Below are 17,064 nucleotides of genomic sequence, written 5' to 3' on the forward strand. Positions count from 1 at the left end.
ATCTCAATTTGGTTAAGTCAATTTATTGCGAACTGGTAGGTATCCAGCAACACTTTGTCTCTATTGTCCTAATGGTATATATGAGTCATTTATGTTAGGCACAGACCACTCATTCTGCTATGGTTCGGTCAACAAATAAGAAGAAATAACATACACAAGTTAATTACACTATACCATAATCTAACTACTAAATTAGTCTATTGATGTATCGGTCCACTAGATTTCAGAATAATCAACATGTTAAATTTTTTATTCTTTTGAATGATACATGTTGGAGGGTGAACATTGGCTGTCCCATAAAAGTGTACCATTCTGTGTGTAATTATTTATGATTGGTCAGAAAATACTTAATCATTATTTTTTTAACTTAAATACATTTTTTACAACTAATCACAAGCAGTGCCACATGGAGTAATATACTTTGTGGTACAGCAAATGTGCTCCTCATGTTAGAGGGTAGGATAACTACACATCTAAAAAAGATTAGTTGCTTACTCAAAAAAGTTAGTTAAGGGTTAGTTTGAGAGTTGGATTTTGGAGGAGAAGGAAGGAAAATGGAAGGCTTGAGAGCCATCTCACAAGTGTATTTCGTAGCTCCCAAGCCTTCCATTCCCCTCCAAAATCCAACTCCCAAACTAACCGTAGGAGATGAACAGATGCCCTTAGTTGTACACAAAAAAATCATTATCTAACAAATTTTTTCTATGGAACCATAATCTAACAATTTATACCAACTTGCAAAACCACTGAAATACAGGTTAACATTACCCCCATCTTAATGCGAATATTCTATGTCATTGACGAGCCTCATTCACATTTCATTTTACCTAAGAATAGCAATGACTATGTATGAATTTGGGATAAAAAATGTATGTATCCACGTGAGTTTTATATGTAAAGAAAATATGTATGTATTGGTAGTGTAAAAGTTTGATACATTGTCACTATATCATTTATATTTAATTATTATTATAGACTATTCAAAAAAGTAATACAAATGAATGGTAGATAACCGTGTATAAATCTTTACAATTATATAAATATTACACTATTTATATACTGTCCCTTTTTAATTCAGTACTAACTACTAACTGTGTAGTTATTCTCAGATTAACATAATTTCACACAAAATATATGATAATATTCAACTATAAACATATGGAACTTTTTTCTTACAGCATATGTTCATACTGGAGTATTCAATATTTCAATTAAAGCAGGGTTAAAAATATATTTGTGCAACCCTCACAGACTCTATTTGCGCCGTTTAAGTCAGAGTACAGAGTCCATGGTTCGACACCTGTGGCCACAACTAAGTGTGAAGTGTGTAGCACAGTACTTTATATAATCAAAGCTGTTGTGACAGTACTTTATATAAATTAATAATCAATAATCTACTCAGCATTTTTTTCAGACTCGGAAACAAGAAGGGTGTGAATGCACCTACTTACTTTTCACTATTATTCCACCTTCATAGGATACCAATATCACAACATCCATAAAGACCCTCTCTCTTTTTTCTCTCTTCTCTCACTCTCTCCATTCTTCATTATTGAATCTTGTTTTGTGTGTGTGTGAGAGAGAAAGAGAAAGTGTTTGGGGGAAAATGGAAACTAGTTCAACTAGTTCAGTTTGCAAGTTTATGTTTTCATTTTTCTTCTTGGCATTGTGTCTTGTTCCTCACCTTGTTCACTCTACTATCACTTATGATAGAAAAGCCATCCTCATTAATGGCCAAAGGAGAATCCTTTTCTCTGGTTCTATACATTATCCCAGAAGTACCCCTGATGTAAGTTTTAGCCTCTTCTTTCCATGACCCATCATTTTTCTCATGTTAAAGTTTGGTTCTTTTAACTAAAAATAGAAACTTTACCTACTTCCTTGTTTGTTTTCTATGCTGTTTTTTTCATTTTGGTGGAAATCACGTTTTTTGTAGATGTGGGAAGATCTAATTTACAAGGCAAAAGAAGGAGGTTTAGATGTTATTGAAACCTATGTCTTTTGGAATGTTCATGAGCCTTCTCCTGGCAATGTACTTAACTCTTTCTGCTCAATTTTCTTCATGATTTTTGTCTTTAATTTGACGCTAATTCCTCCCACTGTGTTGTTGTGCATGCAATTCAACTCAGTACAATTTTGAAGGAAGAAATGATTTGGTGAGATTCGTGAAGACAATACAAAAAGCAGGACTTTATGCTCATCTTCGCATTGGACCTTATGTTTGTGCTGAATGGAATTTTGGGTACCCTTTCATCTCTCACTCTCTTCCAACTCATTTTCTAATACAGAATTATATCATTTTTCCTCTTCATAAATTTAATTTCCTAGTCTCATTTTCCTTAACTAAATTGTTGTTCTTTTCTTCTAACTTGAAGTTTTAACCTTATGTAATTTTCAATTGTTTCTTTAATGTTCAGAGGATTTCCTGTTTGGCTAAAGTATGTTCCAGGCATAAGCTTTAGAACAGACAATGAACCTTTCAAGGTCTTTTTCTTTTTCATTAAATTATTGGCCTTGTATTAATAGTCATTAATTAAAGGTCATTTGTGAAATTTCTTCAGTTTCTCTCATTTAAATTAATTTAATTGATGTCACCAATAGAAAGGTTTAATTGATGATCCATTAATGATGTTGCAGAGGGCAATGCAAGGGTTCACTGAGAAAATAGTGGGAATGATGAAGAGTGAACATCTCTATGAATCTCAAGGTGGCCCTATAATACTCTCTCAGGTGAAAATCTGTCTTTCTTTGTTTTTTACTGTGTTTTAAAGCTACCAGTTTTAAGTAAATTTCTTAGGAATGATTCATCAGCTGCTATAACATAAATTGTCTTGACAGAAAGGCACTAGGGGATGTAAAATTTTCATTCAAGGTCTCTGATTAGATATAATAATGTTAATGCTAAACATGTTTCAGATTGAGAATGAGTACGGGCCACAGAGTAAAATGCTTGGTGCTGCTGGCCAAAATTATGTGAACTGGGCTGCAAAAATGGCTGTTGAAATGGGAACTGGTGTCCCATGGGTGATGTGCAAGGAAGATGATGCACCGGATCCAGTGGTGAGCATTCCCACTACTCTTGAAAACCATTTATAATATTTACCTGCAGACGCACCATTAGAATGAACGTATTGATCTTTCCCTTTTGGTTCTTCTATTGTTAATTTATTCTTTTATTTAAAAAATAGACTGTGTAACATATACAAAAATATATCGAAACCCAACCAGTTGTAAATTTACTTCTACCTTGCAGGTTGATAAACTAATCTGTTTCTGTTTCGTATTTCATGACAGATAAACACTTGCAATGGCTTTTATTGTGATCAATTTACTCCCAATAAACCCTATAAGCCTACAATGTGGACAGAGGCTTGGAGTGGTTGGTAAGCATTTTTATTGCTCTACAAAATTGGAACTGAAGATCTAAAATTCTGAATAGCATGTATAACTTTACTGTCCAATATGAAGGTTTTCGGAATTTGGTGGTCCAAATCACAAAAGACCTGTCCAGGATTTGGCGTTTGCAGTTGGTCGATTCATTCAAAAAGGAGGGTCCTTTGTAAACTACTACATGGTTGGTTTTCTTCTATTGACTTAAAAATTGAAATTTTGATGATGATGACACCTACTAACTTCCCTTGCATTCACATTTAGTATCACGGAGGAACCAATTTTGGCCGTACTGCTGGAGGCCCTTTCATTACTACCAGCTATGACTATGATGCTCCATTGGATGAATATGGTGAGAACTTAGAATTCTGTAATTTATGTAGATTAAGTAACTGCTGGTCATTTTTAGTTCTTTTTCTTAGTTGCTTATTATGCATGACTACTAACAGTTTTAAGTCCAAATGCTTACAATTCTTCACTAGCCTGAAGTTAACTCATTATTTCTCATTGTTTCCACTACGACATTAGTTTTCACAACAGTATACCATGACTATATTACTATAGGTTATACATAAAAGAAAAACTATAATGCTGAAGAGTTAACTGGCTACTTTTGTAAAAACCCGTGACAGGTTTGATTAGGCAACCAAAGTATGGTCATCTAAAGGAACTACATAAGGCTATCAAGATGTGTGAGCGAGCTTTAGTTTCGGCTGACCCAGTTGTTACTTCATTGGGGAATTTCCAACAGGTTTAACTTACTTTTGAGGTATTATTGGCTTTCAGTTTTGCCATTTTGTTTCTTTACTGACCCGCAAGTATTTACCTTGCCCAGGCTCATGTATACTCGACAGAATCTGGAGACTGTGCTGCTTTTCTCTCAAACTTTGATACAAAATCTTCTGCTAGAGTGTTGTTCAACAATATGCACTATAATTTACCTCCTTGGTCTATCAGCATTCTCCCTGATTGCAGAAATGTTGTCTTTAATACAGCAAAAGTATGTACAAAAGTCTGAAATTTGGAATTGTCATATTCTAGGGGTACTCTGTTCACAGTTATACTCTCTAGGATACTATTTCTCCACCTTCAACGTCTACAATCAATGTGATTCTATAATTTAAAATTTTGTTCAACCAATGAACTCATGTTCAGGTTGGAGTGCAAACATCTCAGATGCAAATGTTGCCAACAAATACTCAGATGTTCTCATGGGAGAGTTTTGATGAAGATGTTTCTTCTATGGATGACAACTCTGCAATCACTGCTTCCGGTCTCTTGGAACAAATAAATGTAACACGGGATACAAGTGATTATCTTTGGTATATAACTAGGTAAGTCTGATTTTCTAAGTTGCTTAAATTTGCTCCATACATAATTTTGTCAATCTCTTGTTGAAATTCTTTATTGCTCTAGATTACTAACTAGCTGAGCAAGGGAAAGTCATTATAATTTTCATTGCACCACACGGTTAAACTATGACCAATAGAATCCTTCTGCTTATTAATCATTTCCATACATTATTCTGACACACAACAGATCATTTGCACCAATCATGAAAACAAATGGTTGCCATTTCTTGATGCTGGATTATGAGTCCAGAAGTGATCTAGCTTTGATATAAATGTCTTAAATCAGTTTTCCTGCAGAGTAGAATCAGACATTTTGACAGAATCTCTCACCACTATAGCTTCTAGATTCTAGATGATATAGATACAGAGACCACATTAGCTATACTAACTTATTTCATGTGGAAATGTCTAAAGTGTTGATGTAGGTTCATCTGAGTCCTTTCTCCGTGGAGGCGAACTCCCCAGTCTAATTGTTCAATCCACTGGCCATGCCGTGCATGTTTTCGTAAATGGTCAACTTTCTGGTATGTAGTTTGCTTTCTTCTTTAGTAAATCTTCTTTCCAGCTGATTAGTAAAGCAAACATGGCATAAATATGACTAAAACAGGTTCTGGCTATGGAACAAGGGAGGATAGGAGATTCAGATATATTGGCAATGTGAACCTTCGTGCTGGAACAAACAGAATAGCTTTGCTCAGTGTTGCTGTTGGACTTCCAGTAAGTTTTGTTTCCCACCTTTACTTTCTGAAATCCCACTGCAGTAAATGTAGAGTTTTTGGCAAAAAATGATTGTTGGATTTGTGCTGAAGTTCATTTTACTATGTTTGAAACCTTTCTAAGATTTTGTAAGCATTGTATTTCATAAACTGTCTTGTTATGCTTTGTTAGGGTATTTTACCTTTTTTAATTAAATAAGCTTTTATCATGTCTACTCATCATTCTGATTTCAGCAATTCAGAAACACTTTGTAAGGGCTTTATTCTTTATATGCTAACTACTAATATCATTTCTTTAATGTTGTGTTGTCAAAGAATGTAGGAGGACATTTTGAGACATGGAACACAGGAATCCTTGGTCCAATTGCACTCCACGGACTTGACCAGGGAAAGTTGGACTTGTCTTGGAAGAAATGGACTTATCAGGTTACTTGGGCTTACTTTAACTCCTTAATAAGTTGAAGTTAAAAACATAAACTTTTTTTTAAGACATGCCTTTTAAAACAGGTTGGGCTAAAAGGAGAGGCCATGGATCTTGCATCCCCAAATGGCATCTCTTCTGTTGAGTGGATGCAGACAGCATTAGTTGTACAAAAGAAGCAGCCTCTGACATGGCACAAGGTGATAATAATAAGCATAAATGATCGCAAGGTTTACTGAAAACCAAGTTTTAGCTTATAAAATGATTGAAGTTAATTGATCAACTTCGCAGACTTATTTCAATGCTCCGGAAGGGGACGAGCCATTAGCATTGGACATGGAGGGTATGGGTAAAGGTCAAATATGGATTAATGGGCAGAATATTGGAAGATACTGGACTGCTTCGGCTATCGGTAATTGCAGTGACTGCAACTATGCCGGTTCGTTCAGACCTCCAAAGTGCCAGCTTGATTGTGGCCAACCAACACAGAGATGGTAAAATTATCTTATTTGTGGATATTGCAGGTGATGTAGGATTGTAGGTGTTATCGAGACACAATTTCTTAGCATTTTGTACTAAATATTTCAGGTACCATGTGCCTAGATCTTGGTTGAAACCAGATCATAACCTGTTAGTTGTTTTCGAGGAACTTGCTGGTGATCCTTCAACGATTTCACTAGTGAAGAGATCAGTGAGCAGTGTGTGTGCAGATGTGTCAGAATATCATCCAAATATTAAGAATTGGCACATTGAGAGCTATGGTAAGTCAGAAGATTTCCATCCTCCAAAGGTTCACTTGCATTGTAGTGCTGGCCAAACTATATCCTCCATTAAATTTGCAAGCTTTGGAACCCCTTTGGGGACATGTGGTAATTATGTTCAAGGAGCTTGTCATTCTGCAGCATCCTATGACATCTTAGAGAAGGTACTATCTATCATATACTCTTCATTTCACAATTAAACCCATTAGCTTTTGAACAAACCTTTTTTAGTAAATAAAAATTGAAGTACTATCAATGTAAAGTTTTATCCTAATATGTGCTAATATTTTGATGTGTTTTTATATTCATGATACAAGAGAAATTATATACTGATTTATCGAAATATCATCGGATGTCTATATAAAACTCCTTGAGTCTAAGTGCACACCATTCGAACTTCGTAAATATTAACATTATATTATTTTCTTCTGATTTTTCACAGAAATGTATAGGAAAGGTGAGATGCATAGTCACTGTATCAAACACCAACTTCGGTAAAGACCCATGTCCGAATGTGCTGAAGCGGTTATCAGTTGAAGCTGTTTGCAGTCCAACCGCTACTCGGGGCTGAGTGGTTAACTAGGCACTGTTTTTTTTATTCAAGTGAGGTGTGTAGTAACTTAATAGTAAGTGAAGAAAGAATAAAAAGAGTATAGGTAAAGTTAGTTGTAGTTGAATGTGAGTGGAATTGTATTTTTAGGATGAAAAGTAGCTAAAAATGTTGGTGCCAAAGGCACATAGTTTATAATTGCATGTAGTGGAATTAACAGGGTTTTAGAAATTAGCCATTGTTTGATTGGTGGATGTGAAACCAGGGGTCTATAAATTGGACCCTCGTGTTGTGTGTGAAGTTCTGGTTCCCGACCTTTAAGTTTTTTAACAGGATACGGGAACTTAGAAGAGTGGCAATTTGGTTGGAGTGTATCAAGTGTTTTTGTTTGTGATTTGTCTTTTGCTGTAACCATTCTCTATTGAAGTTTATTGAAGTCCACTATTCTGTCCACTTTGCCTTATATCTTTATGTTTTTTTTACTAAATTCTTTGTTTATTTTAGTTGCAGAGTCCAACAATAATCAATCATGCAAAATACAAACAACTGGTATTCCCCTCTTGAAATGTAAAGATGAAATGATAGATGACAAGGGTCATTGTTTACATAAAAAGTTGTAAGGTGCAATAACAGAAATATATGAACCACAAGATGTAAAAATAAAGATAACAGGACATAGAATTTAGTCCATGGTACTCTGAATATGAAAGTAAAGACAAAACAGCAGAAAGATTAAGCACTAGCTGCAGCTACATGTTTCTCTAGTGTCTGCTGTAGCTCATCCTTCTTTGCTCCCACCACTTTGCCCACAATAGATCCTTCTTTGATAAACACAAAAGTGGGCATAGCCTCCACAGCCCAATCTTGAGCAACAGACTGCAATTATACAAATTACCTATGATTAGTCTTAGTGGAACCATGTAATAAGGTTGTTGATTAGAGACCCCTAGGTTACGATTTCAAATTCTAGAAATAGTCTCTCCACTTATAATTAGGGATGACAATATGGGCTTGGTTGACGGGCCAGCCCGTTTGGCCTGCCATTTTTTAACAAGCTGGGTTGGGGATTTGAGTCTTTTTAACAATAAGGGTCGGGTCAATCCATATATTTCGGAGGACCAAAGGTGGGTCGGGGTGGGCCGTGATGGCCCGTATTGCCACCCCTAAATTATAATAGAGGTGAGATTGTATACATATACATTTTCCAGACTCTACTATATGGGAACTATACTGGGTCATCCTTTTCTTAGTCTGGAGGGATTAATTTTTTTTGGGGAGAGGGATTATAGGAATTACAAGTTTTTTACCTTCAATTCATCCACATCCACCTTTAGAAAGATGACATTTGTAAACTTCTTAGCAAGCTCAGCCAGGAATGGTGCAATGAAACGGCATGGTCCACACCAAGAAGCAGTGAAATCCACAACAATCTGGCATAAATTAAAAAGGTAAATATATCTCTAAAATAATAACGTTTCTCTAAAATAATCGTCATTTCAATATTATAACCAAACAATCGAAAACCACTTTTTAAAATAAAATATAAACTTGTAAACAAACTTAAAATAACATCTGGTTTTACAAGAATCAGCTTTTTGTCAAAAACATTTCAGAAAAAACAGATTTTTTTAAGAAGCCTGAACAAACTGGCCTTAAATTCAGATCCATGGATAATCTTTGAGGTTTGAACATTGTATTATAAAATATATAATATAATTATCATAAAGCCACACATGAGAGATAACCCAACATTCCCACATGCATGTTGTCATATAATAACAAAACCAAACCAAGCCAAAGGATACCCATTATATAAAATCATGTCACATTCACAAAAAAACATAAATTGCAGCCATAATATGAGATCCATTCTCATAGACAAATTAACAAAAGGAATATAAAATGTAGCATACGATTTTCTTGGATTCATTGCCCCTTTGGAGTTGTTGGTTCCATGCCTCAACAGTGTGACACCCTATGACTTGTCCCTCTTCAGATGAACCTGCCATTTTTTTCCAAAATTTTTTCTCTCAAAATTTTCAGTTCTAAAGGAATGAAGATGAAGCAATTGTTACTCTGTTATTCTTATAAATAAGGAACACGGGTTTAAAAAGGGTTTTCTTTTGCTACTATTTTACGAATTTGCCAATAACCAATATCATAAATTAAATCACGCGGAGATTCTCATGCAAAATTGAATTATTTTTTCATTAAATATATTAGTGAATATCTATATACGTCACTGAATGATGCAGCATCTAATTTTTTCCCCTCTAAAAGTGATATCATAATTATTATTTACTAGTTTTTCAATCATATCAAAATTAGTCTTTTAATAATATATCAACTATAAACCTTATGCAATTCATATCTTTTACTTACAAATAATATTCAACACTCTTATAAATTTTAATAAGCTCTATGCTTTAAGGATTTTTTAATAGAAAAAAATGTTTTTAGTTTTTAATTTTATCTTATTTGTGATGTTTATAGTTAATAAGAATATGAGTCAATAATTCTATCGAAATGCTAATAATATAAAATATGAATTGATAATTATACTAATTGATTAAATCCAAATTTGGAATTAAATTTAAAATTAGTTGAATATAATTATAATCGATCTGTGTTTGAAATAAAATATAAATCCCTCTGTATTTGGAATTAGGTATAAGGATCACTTTTCAGTGAGTGTTCTACAAATTTATCAGTGTAGGTGAAAGTTTTTTTTTGTTCTTCACTCTTTATTTTTTTAATTAAAATAATTGTTACCCATTGGCCATTGCTAATTTTCCATTCTATTTTTGTCCCAAAAAAATTCCATTCTCTTTTCAAGAAGCGCTACTTAGAAATCAGAATTGGACCACACCGCCACAAAAATTGCAGGCAAATCAATGATGGGCTTACTTTTCCATCCACGTCATCATCAAGGCCCGTTTAGTAACAAAATGGGTTCTCAGAGAATAATTTTATCTGACATAAAAAGGAAAGAATAATTTCAACTTTTATTTTTTGCCATTCTTTTTCAAGTTCTTCACTGTTTGACACACGAATATTACTTGTATCAGAACATAGGTTCTTTTGTGATCAATAATTCTTTTTTGCCTACTTTCTTGCTTACATATTTCTTTTAAAAGAAAATTGAATTAAAAACAATGCAAGTTGTATATGACAGATGTTGACACTCTTTAGTTGTGAAAGATAGTAACTAAAAATTCATATCTAGAAGATCAATATGATATCCTAGATGATAGCATCCATGATGTACTTAATTTGTCCTGTATTCTTGTGAAATTGTAAAGCATTTGTTTTTACTTACCATATTCTTCTACGGTGTACCAACATATTGTTGCTTTAGTGGTGTAAGGCCCTGCTAGTTTCCTAGGATGACCAAAAGGTCAAGAGTTCAATTTTTGAAGCAGACACTTGTTGGAAGAGGCAACCACGCATGCCGAAATGGATTAGTTCCTTAACCAAAAGGTGAGGAAATATCTTTGGTAGTACCAAAAAATATATTCTTCTACGGTGTTAGAATTGTACTTAGCGAGAATTGGACTTGATTGTTGTTCTTCTACATCATGTTTGCTCAACAGTTTCCTACATGCGGAATTTTACATGACAAGCTTTACAAGTGAAGAGAGATAAACACAGACTCTAATACACATAAGACTAATAAGAGGATTCATTTTCAAGTCTTGATGTATTACAAATAGGTGGGACAGAGAAAGTATTGCCATCTATATAAGATATCAAACACCAAGGAGCTACATCCCTCTTTATCTAACAAATTGTTACATAAATATGAAGACCTGTGGAAACAACATGCCTATGGCTATGGCAACAACAATCATATGAGTATATATCCTTCACAAACTTATAATGTATTACAATTTTATACAAAATAGAACAAGTACCAGTAAGGGAGACACATGCTACAACTGAATCAGATTCTTGAAACAGTAAGTACCAAGGATGAACCAACCGATAAGAACGGAGGTGACGATGAACCAAAATTTTAGGAAGGTGAAGCCCCCAAACGTGACTCCAAGAAAAAATACAACCACAAATGGTATGATAGATCGGAGCATGGATGCTGTGCTGACCCAACGTCCATTGAATAAAATAAAAATTGCAAGGTTCACCACATTCCATCCACCAGACAAAAAGGCTAACCTATTTAGATTATTGGCAACAAATGAGTGGCAATTGCATGTAAAGAGATTGTAAGCTCGATGTTGGAATTCTTGAGTGCTCTTCCGTAATGCATCATCCCAAGTCCTCAACTCTCCACCATTTTCATCCTGTATGTAGCGTCCCTCACCGTTGAATGCGGTCTGGGACAAAGGGATGCAACATTGCTGCCAATTATTTTAAATAACATTAGAAAAGCAATTGAGCTGCAGAAAACCGATGTTAACAAGTTGGACAGATTAAGTTCCTTTAAAATATAGGTATTTATAGCTGTTACAAAAATCAATAGTTTGAAATATAGGTCTTCTAGCTAGTGTAAACCACAACACAGTACAAAAATCAATGCACATAAAGAAAATTACAAATTTGAAGCCATTTCACAAAGCCATAATTTAATGGTATTATTTCTCGTTCTGTCTCTTACTTTATCTCAATAGTGACAATGTCCATTCTTAGTTCAGGACATTTGTTCTAGCATATAGGCATTTGTTAATTCAAGGGAAACAAAACTTGGCAGTGTTCTCTTATCACAGAGAATGAAAACAAAGAATAAATAATTTTATTATACAACAGCAATTATGGCTAGAATATTGTGATTTTGAAGGTCCATGATTCTCAGCAACCATAATTGTTGTGGCAGGCTGCATTTTGCTACAATTGTTATTGTCCACAATTTTCATAATCACACCATTACTACAATCACAGCCAGAATATAGGTCTCTGCAACCACATTGTCATTGGTTACATTTTCATATGGTTGTCTACAATTTTCATAATCGTAGTACCACAATTGCAACTATAATTTAAAACCACGATATATACCTTTTCTTTGCTCACTGGAATATATCGAGTGGCAGCTCCAAATGCGAAATTGTCAACACACACAAAATTAGGCCCTGCAAAATCCAATATGACTCCATCCTCTCTGCATATGCCAATGTGACCGATGAAAGGAATGAACCATGAAATGACAGGAAGTGGTGACCACACAATGGAGCAAGGATATCGAGCCCTTTTCGGATCGATTTGCATAGTTTGGGAAAAACTTCCTTCCATCATCTCCAGCTTCTCAGGATCCGAGTCTGGTTCCATTGCAAAAGTTGAACAACACTGACTTTACCTATAACCCTATACAACAAGTAATTATAAAACTGAATGTCATTTGACATGTACTTTGAAGTTTGAACCTTAACCAACTAAAACAATGCACAAACATGTATTATGCGTAATATTTTAGTGATTTAAGAAAATCAATCATGGACTTTAAATATTCCCTTGTTTGCAAAGTCAATTTCATAAAGTGTATTTAAGGTGTTTGATAACTAGGTATCTTATATTATTCCTAGATTGAGATTTGAAAATGGGATTGTTCTGTAAAATGGTGTAAATAAATTGTGCGATTCATAATGAGATTACAATGAAGGAGAATATCAATTATCGTAAAAAGAAGAAGGTGGAAGAGAACAAAAAAGCGAGAGAAATGAGATTCAGATCTAAGATTTACCTGAGAAAGGAGTGGTCGTGGAACTGCGTATAATTTCACACAGCGATAGTTAAGGATTATAGGACGAGTCACGAGACAATGAAGCTTTTAGTAACTAAAAAGCTTTTTAAAACTACTTTTCATCCCACTACAGCTTTTAATAATAAGTTTACAATTTTATCCTTCCAAATTCTTAGTTTTATCAAACAACTTTAAGAAACTTTTAACTCCTTTCACATTAAAAACTAAATTCACATGTCTTCTTTCCCATAGTAAAAATCCTTAATAAAAGAGGTACATAATTACACATAAAATACAAAATATAATAAAACATTTATATTTTTACTTATTATGAAATTATATCTTTGAGTTTTAAAATTTGTGTATTTGGTTGATTGAGAGGAAAAAAATGTGCAAAAGAGTATAAGATGGATTATGTATTTCATTTAAAAGAGGTTTGATAGTTGATAAAATAAAATAGTAGTTAGGTTAGTTAAATCATTCAGAAAGGTGGAAAAGTTGAAAAATTGTGCGTGGCATATTTACAAATTAGGTGATTCATGGCTGTAAATTCTATAAACAAAAAAAATAAAATGCAAAGTGACTTTTTTTAGAAGTGGTGTAATTAATAGATAAAAAGTTAATTTTTTTTATTTTGGCATCAAGCTACATAATTTGACATGCATGATAGATATAAATTAGCTGTGTCCAAAACATGTAACCAAGAATATCACAACGATATCGTGATACATTCATTACATATAAATGTTTAGATTCAAACACTTATTATCATACCTCAATTTGGAATTTGAAGCCTATTATCAACCAAAATTAGTGATAGACAAATGATATCCCTCATGCAACTAAGAAATGTTATAATATTTGGTCACCTTTTATGACTCTTATAATTTAACTTGTGTTGTACACATAAAAAATATCTTCTTTCCTTCTAACTTGAGTCACTTCTAAGATTTCTGTGTAGGAATCAATGGATAGATGAGGGAAGAACTGCTACATTTTTCTTCTGCATGATTCTTAGGGTCAATGAGGACTATGACCTCTTTAGCAAACTTGGTTTCTTCACTTTTTCCCCAGACAACAAGGTATAAGCCTGATACAATTAAGAAAGCTCCAATAACCCTGCACCTCAAAATTGAAAACCATATATTACTATAGCACAAACCAGAAGCAACGGATTATATAACATAAAACAACATATTAACAAAGCACCAATAATCTTAATAGATATTTAGGAAACAAAATGAAACTGAAGTTGCTTGGATAATAAGAACCCACCCTCCCAAGAAGAATTTTTCACCCAAAAAAATAGGTGCCATCAAGGCTACAATTAATGTCTGTAAGGGTAGATATATTGAAGCAAACACTGGCCCTCCCTTGCTAATAGTCCATATCTGTATTGCTGCTGCCAGTGCTGAAATCACTACTCCCTGTTACAAAGTAAATTAATAAACACTAAATTAAGCTATTTATGCATGGTAATAAATAAGGCAAGGTCAACTTAAGCTTATCTTTGAAATTTAACTTCTATGATTAGACATAAGGAAAACTGATAATTGTCTTGAAGATTGTAATATATATGTAGTGACTAACATGCTAATGAAAGATGCAGATGGAGGGATGAATTTGATTCACAAACCGAGTACAAAATACTGTAGATCTCACTAGTAGAATTGAGCAGCCAGGCTTTGGAATCCTTCACAAAAAAAGCTGCAATTGTCATAAACTGCACAACACCAAAGAAGCAAGTAAAGGCAGTAACTGTGAGTGAGGCTGGGTATTTTTTCAAGACAAATGCTTGCATCACAATCCAACCAGACCAACTTAAACAGTGGCCAAAGAGACAGATGCAACCCAAGTTCCAGTTCTTCTCTTCGGCGTCCCCCAATACCGGCAAGAATTGTTTCTCATGTAATGATAAATTTGGAGTATAAATTGTAGGTCCCTTGTAAAGGGTAATAACTGTAGCTCCTCCAACAGTAGCAATGACTCCAAGAACCTTAGCCACACCATCTATCCTATTCAAGTAGACGCTCTCATATCTGCACTTCAATTATATAATTTGAACAAATAAGGTTATGAATTTATAATAACTTATAATCATTTTATCATAGGCTTTTACTTTCTATGCTTTAGAGGTTAAGTTAAGGAATATAGCTTGCCTTAGTAATGCAGCCATAAGAAATGTCAGGGCTGGAACAGAATTCTGCATAGCAGAAGCAAAAGTAGGTGATGTGTTTTCTAAACCCACAAGGTAGAATCCTTCTTTCAAAGTTATTCTGCCAGAATCAAAAGTGAAAATTTAGAAGGATTTGTATAACTGTATCCCCCTTTGCTTCCAAATAATAGGATATGGTCATGTTAGAGAGAAAAGACAATTTCTTTGTAATGAAATTAATTGACTTTACAATCAATCATGTTGGGTCCTTACATGGTAAAATTTGTGTGTTACTCTTTCCAACATGACCATATCATACTAATCAGAAGCACCAGAGGATGCAAATCTGTTTTTCCAGTTTAGATTTAAACAAATATGTTTCGTCAATTATTGATCAAATATCAATGAAGAGTTCATACCCAACTAGTCCAAGTAGGAAAAATTGTATGATACAATAACTTGTAATTGATGGCCTATCTTTCCTGGCATAATAGAAAAAGGATATAAAACAATAGAAAACAAGTGAGATAGTTGAACTAGGGATAATAAAACAGTTCCTATATATTGCATATACTATTGAACTAAACAGCATACTTCTCTGAAAAATATGCAAGGGGACCAAGAAGAACAAGAGCAGTAATGTTTCTATAGACAGGAAGAACAAATTTGCTTATGCCTGTATTAAGTGCAATTCTCAGAAATATATGATTTCCTGCATGACAAAATTGTAAAAACGTTAAGGCTATGTGTAGCTTAGCTCGTTCAGGCACCATCATATTCTTCAGTCTTGTGTTTTATTTTTGTAGATATTGATGATTCAGATCCACAGAAAGAAGCAAAGTTGGGATTTGGCTATATAGGATGGGAATTAGTGACTAATGAGAGTTCATTTATACGTTAATGGTCTCTTGTGGTTGTGAAAGGTTGCAGCATATTAGGAATAGTTGACTAAGAGAATGTTTAAGAGTAGAAAAAATCTATCTGAAACATAGAGATCCTTACACCTAATTGATGCAAAACAAAAACAAAAAACAAAAAGGACTTACCATTTTGATATTTTCAATGTATATAATGGAATCTGTCGTTTTCTAGATTTAAAATGTTTATGGACATATCTTCTGCTAGATATGTGATGGCTCTAGTGCATGTGATTGTAAAATGGTCTTTGTTGTTGTTATCTGATTAGCATCTTAATCAAATGTTTTTCATTTTTTTTACCTATTCTGTTGTGAATACTAGTATATATTTAATTGCTAATATTTGACTCATAAATCATTATTGAACTTATTTAATGTCTCTTGAGATGATTCAGAAGCCACTTATGTGTCCGTCTATTCATAGGGTAACATAGTCCCGTTTTTTTGAAGACCTTAGGCTCATATATATGTTATGTTAGAGTTCAATACTGTCATGTGTATGAATCTTTACCTTATCCATTAGAGAACGTGCACACTAAAAATATACCACAAAAATGAATGCTAGTTCTTTTCTACACCTTTGTTGACACTTTAGATCACAAAATCAAGTACCTTTGTATAATGGGAATTTATAACAATTCATCGACAACAAAATCATAGTAGCATGTACAATGAGTTTGAAGGAAATGTCTAATTTTTTCCTTTGCTAATTTTGCTCCAGGAAACAAAATAATAATCAGTAATGAATGCATCAACGGAAATTTGCCACTATTGTAGAAAAAAGTATTAAAAACTTGCCTAGAGGGTTAGGGCATGTGCAAAGAAGATCTATATAAGCCCCAGTAAGGAGAATTCATCAGCCCAATGAGTAGAGGCAGAGAGATTAAGAAAAAATATAGCCAGAACCATCATGAAGGATTTAGATTTAATAATTTGTATAGATATAACATAATTTATGATACAACATTATCTTCAAGAATCAAGAGTAATTCTCGTCTAAATCCATCACAAATATAGAAAATTCCTCTCCCATTTTTGTCAATAAATGGAAGCTAATCCAATTTTTAAGAGGAAGAGAGAGATCAAGAAAACTATAGGGAAAATAAT

General features: G+C 33.7%; 4 protein-coding genes across 5 annotated transcripts; 1 reads left to right on the forward strand and 3 right to left on the reverse strand.

The window, feature by feature from the left end:
- Positions 1,557-7,653, forward strand: LOC109331275 (beta-galactosidase 3-like). Its single transcript, XM_019565674.1, has 19 exons — positions 1,557-1,789; positions 1,937-2,032; positions 2,130-2,242; positions 2,418-2,484; positions 2,638-2,730; positions 2,917-3,060; positions 3,295-3,383; positions 3,469-3,574; positions 3,655-3,742; positions 4,023-4,141; positions 4,226-4,390; positions 4,546-4,724; positions 5,157-5,266; positions 5,350-5,459; positions 5,774-5,884; positions 5,966-6,079; positions 6,171-6,373; positions 6,468-6,804; positions 7,083-7,653. The coding sequence occupies exons 1-19, from the start codon at positions 1,607-1,609 to the stop codon at positions 7,209-7,211; spliced, it is 2,556 nt and encodes an 851-aa protein (XP_019421219.1). The 5' UTR covers positions 1,557-1,606; the 3' UTR covers positions 7,212-7,653.
- Positions 7,773-9,246, reverse strand: LOC109331280 (thioredoxin H-type-like). The gene is made up of 3 exons (XM_019565680.1): positions 9,104-9,246; positions 8,498-8,620; positions 7,773-8,066 (listed from the first exon to the last, which is right to left on the reverse strand). Exons 1-3 carry the CDS (start codon positions 9,197-9,199, stop codon positions 7,923-7,925), a joined length of 363 nt encoding a protein of 120 aa, XP_019421225.1. The 5' UTR covers positions 9,200-9,246; the 3' UTR covers positions 7,773-7,922.
- On the reverse strand, positions 10,849-13,010 carry LOC109331279 (protein RTE1-HOMOLOG-like). Its single transcript, XM_019565679.1, has 3 exons — positions 12,886-13,010; positions 12,204-12,509; positions 10,849-11,548 (listed from the first exon to the last, which is right to left on the reverse strand). Exons 2-3 carry the CDS (start codon positions 12,471-12,473, stop codon positions 11,123-11,125), a joined length of 696 nt encoding a protein of 231 aa, XP_019421224.1. The 5' UTR covers positions 12,474-12,509; positions 12,886-13,010; the 3' UTR covers positions 10,849-11,122.
- Positions 13,568-16,041, reverse strand: LOC109331276 (protein WALLS ARE THIN 1-like). Of its 2 annotated transcripts, XM_019565675.1 has the most exons (6): positions 15,635-16,040; positions 15,460-15,522; positions 15,045-15,161; positions 14,522-14,924; positions 14,161-14,312; positions 13,569-14,004 (listed from the first exon to the last, which is right to left on the reverse strand). In XM_019565675.1, exons 1-6 carry the CDS (start codon positions 15,814-15,816, stop codon positions 13,830-13,832), a joined length of 1,092 nt encoding a protein of 363 aa, XP_019421220.1. In that variant the 5' UTR covers positions 15,817-16,040; the 3' UTR covers positions 13,569-13,829. The 2 variants fall into 2 exon arrangements, with proteins under 2 accessions (XP_019421221.1, XP_019421220.1); XM_019565676.1 differs by lacking the exon at positions 15,460-15,522 and having other exon boundaries at positions 13,568-14,004; positions 15,635-16,041.

Source organism: Lupinus angustifolius, chromosome LG17 (genome assembly GCF_001865875.1).
Source record: "Lupinus angustifolius cultivar Tanjil chromosome LG17, LupAngTanjil_v1.0, whole genome shotgun sequence".
Lineage (NCBI taxonomy): Eukaryota > Viridiplantae > Streptophyta > Magnoliopsida > Fabales > Fabaceae > Lupinus > Lupinus angustifolius.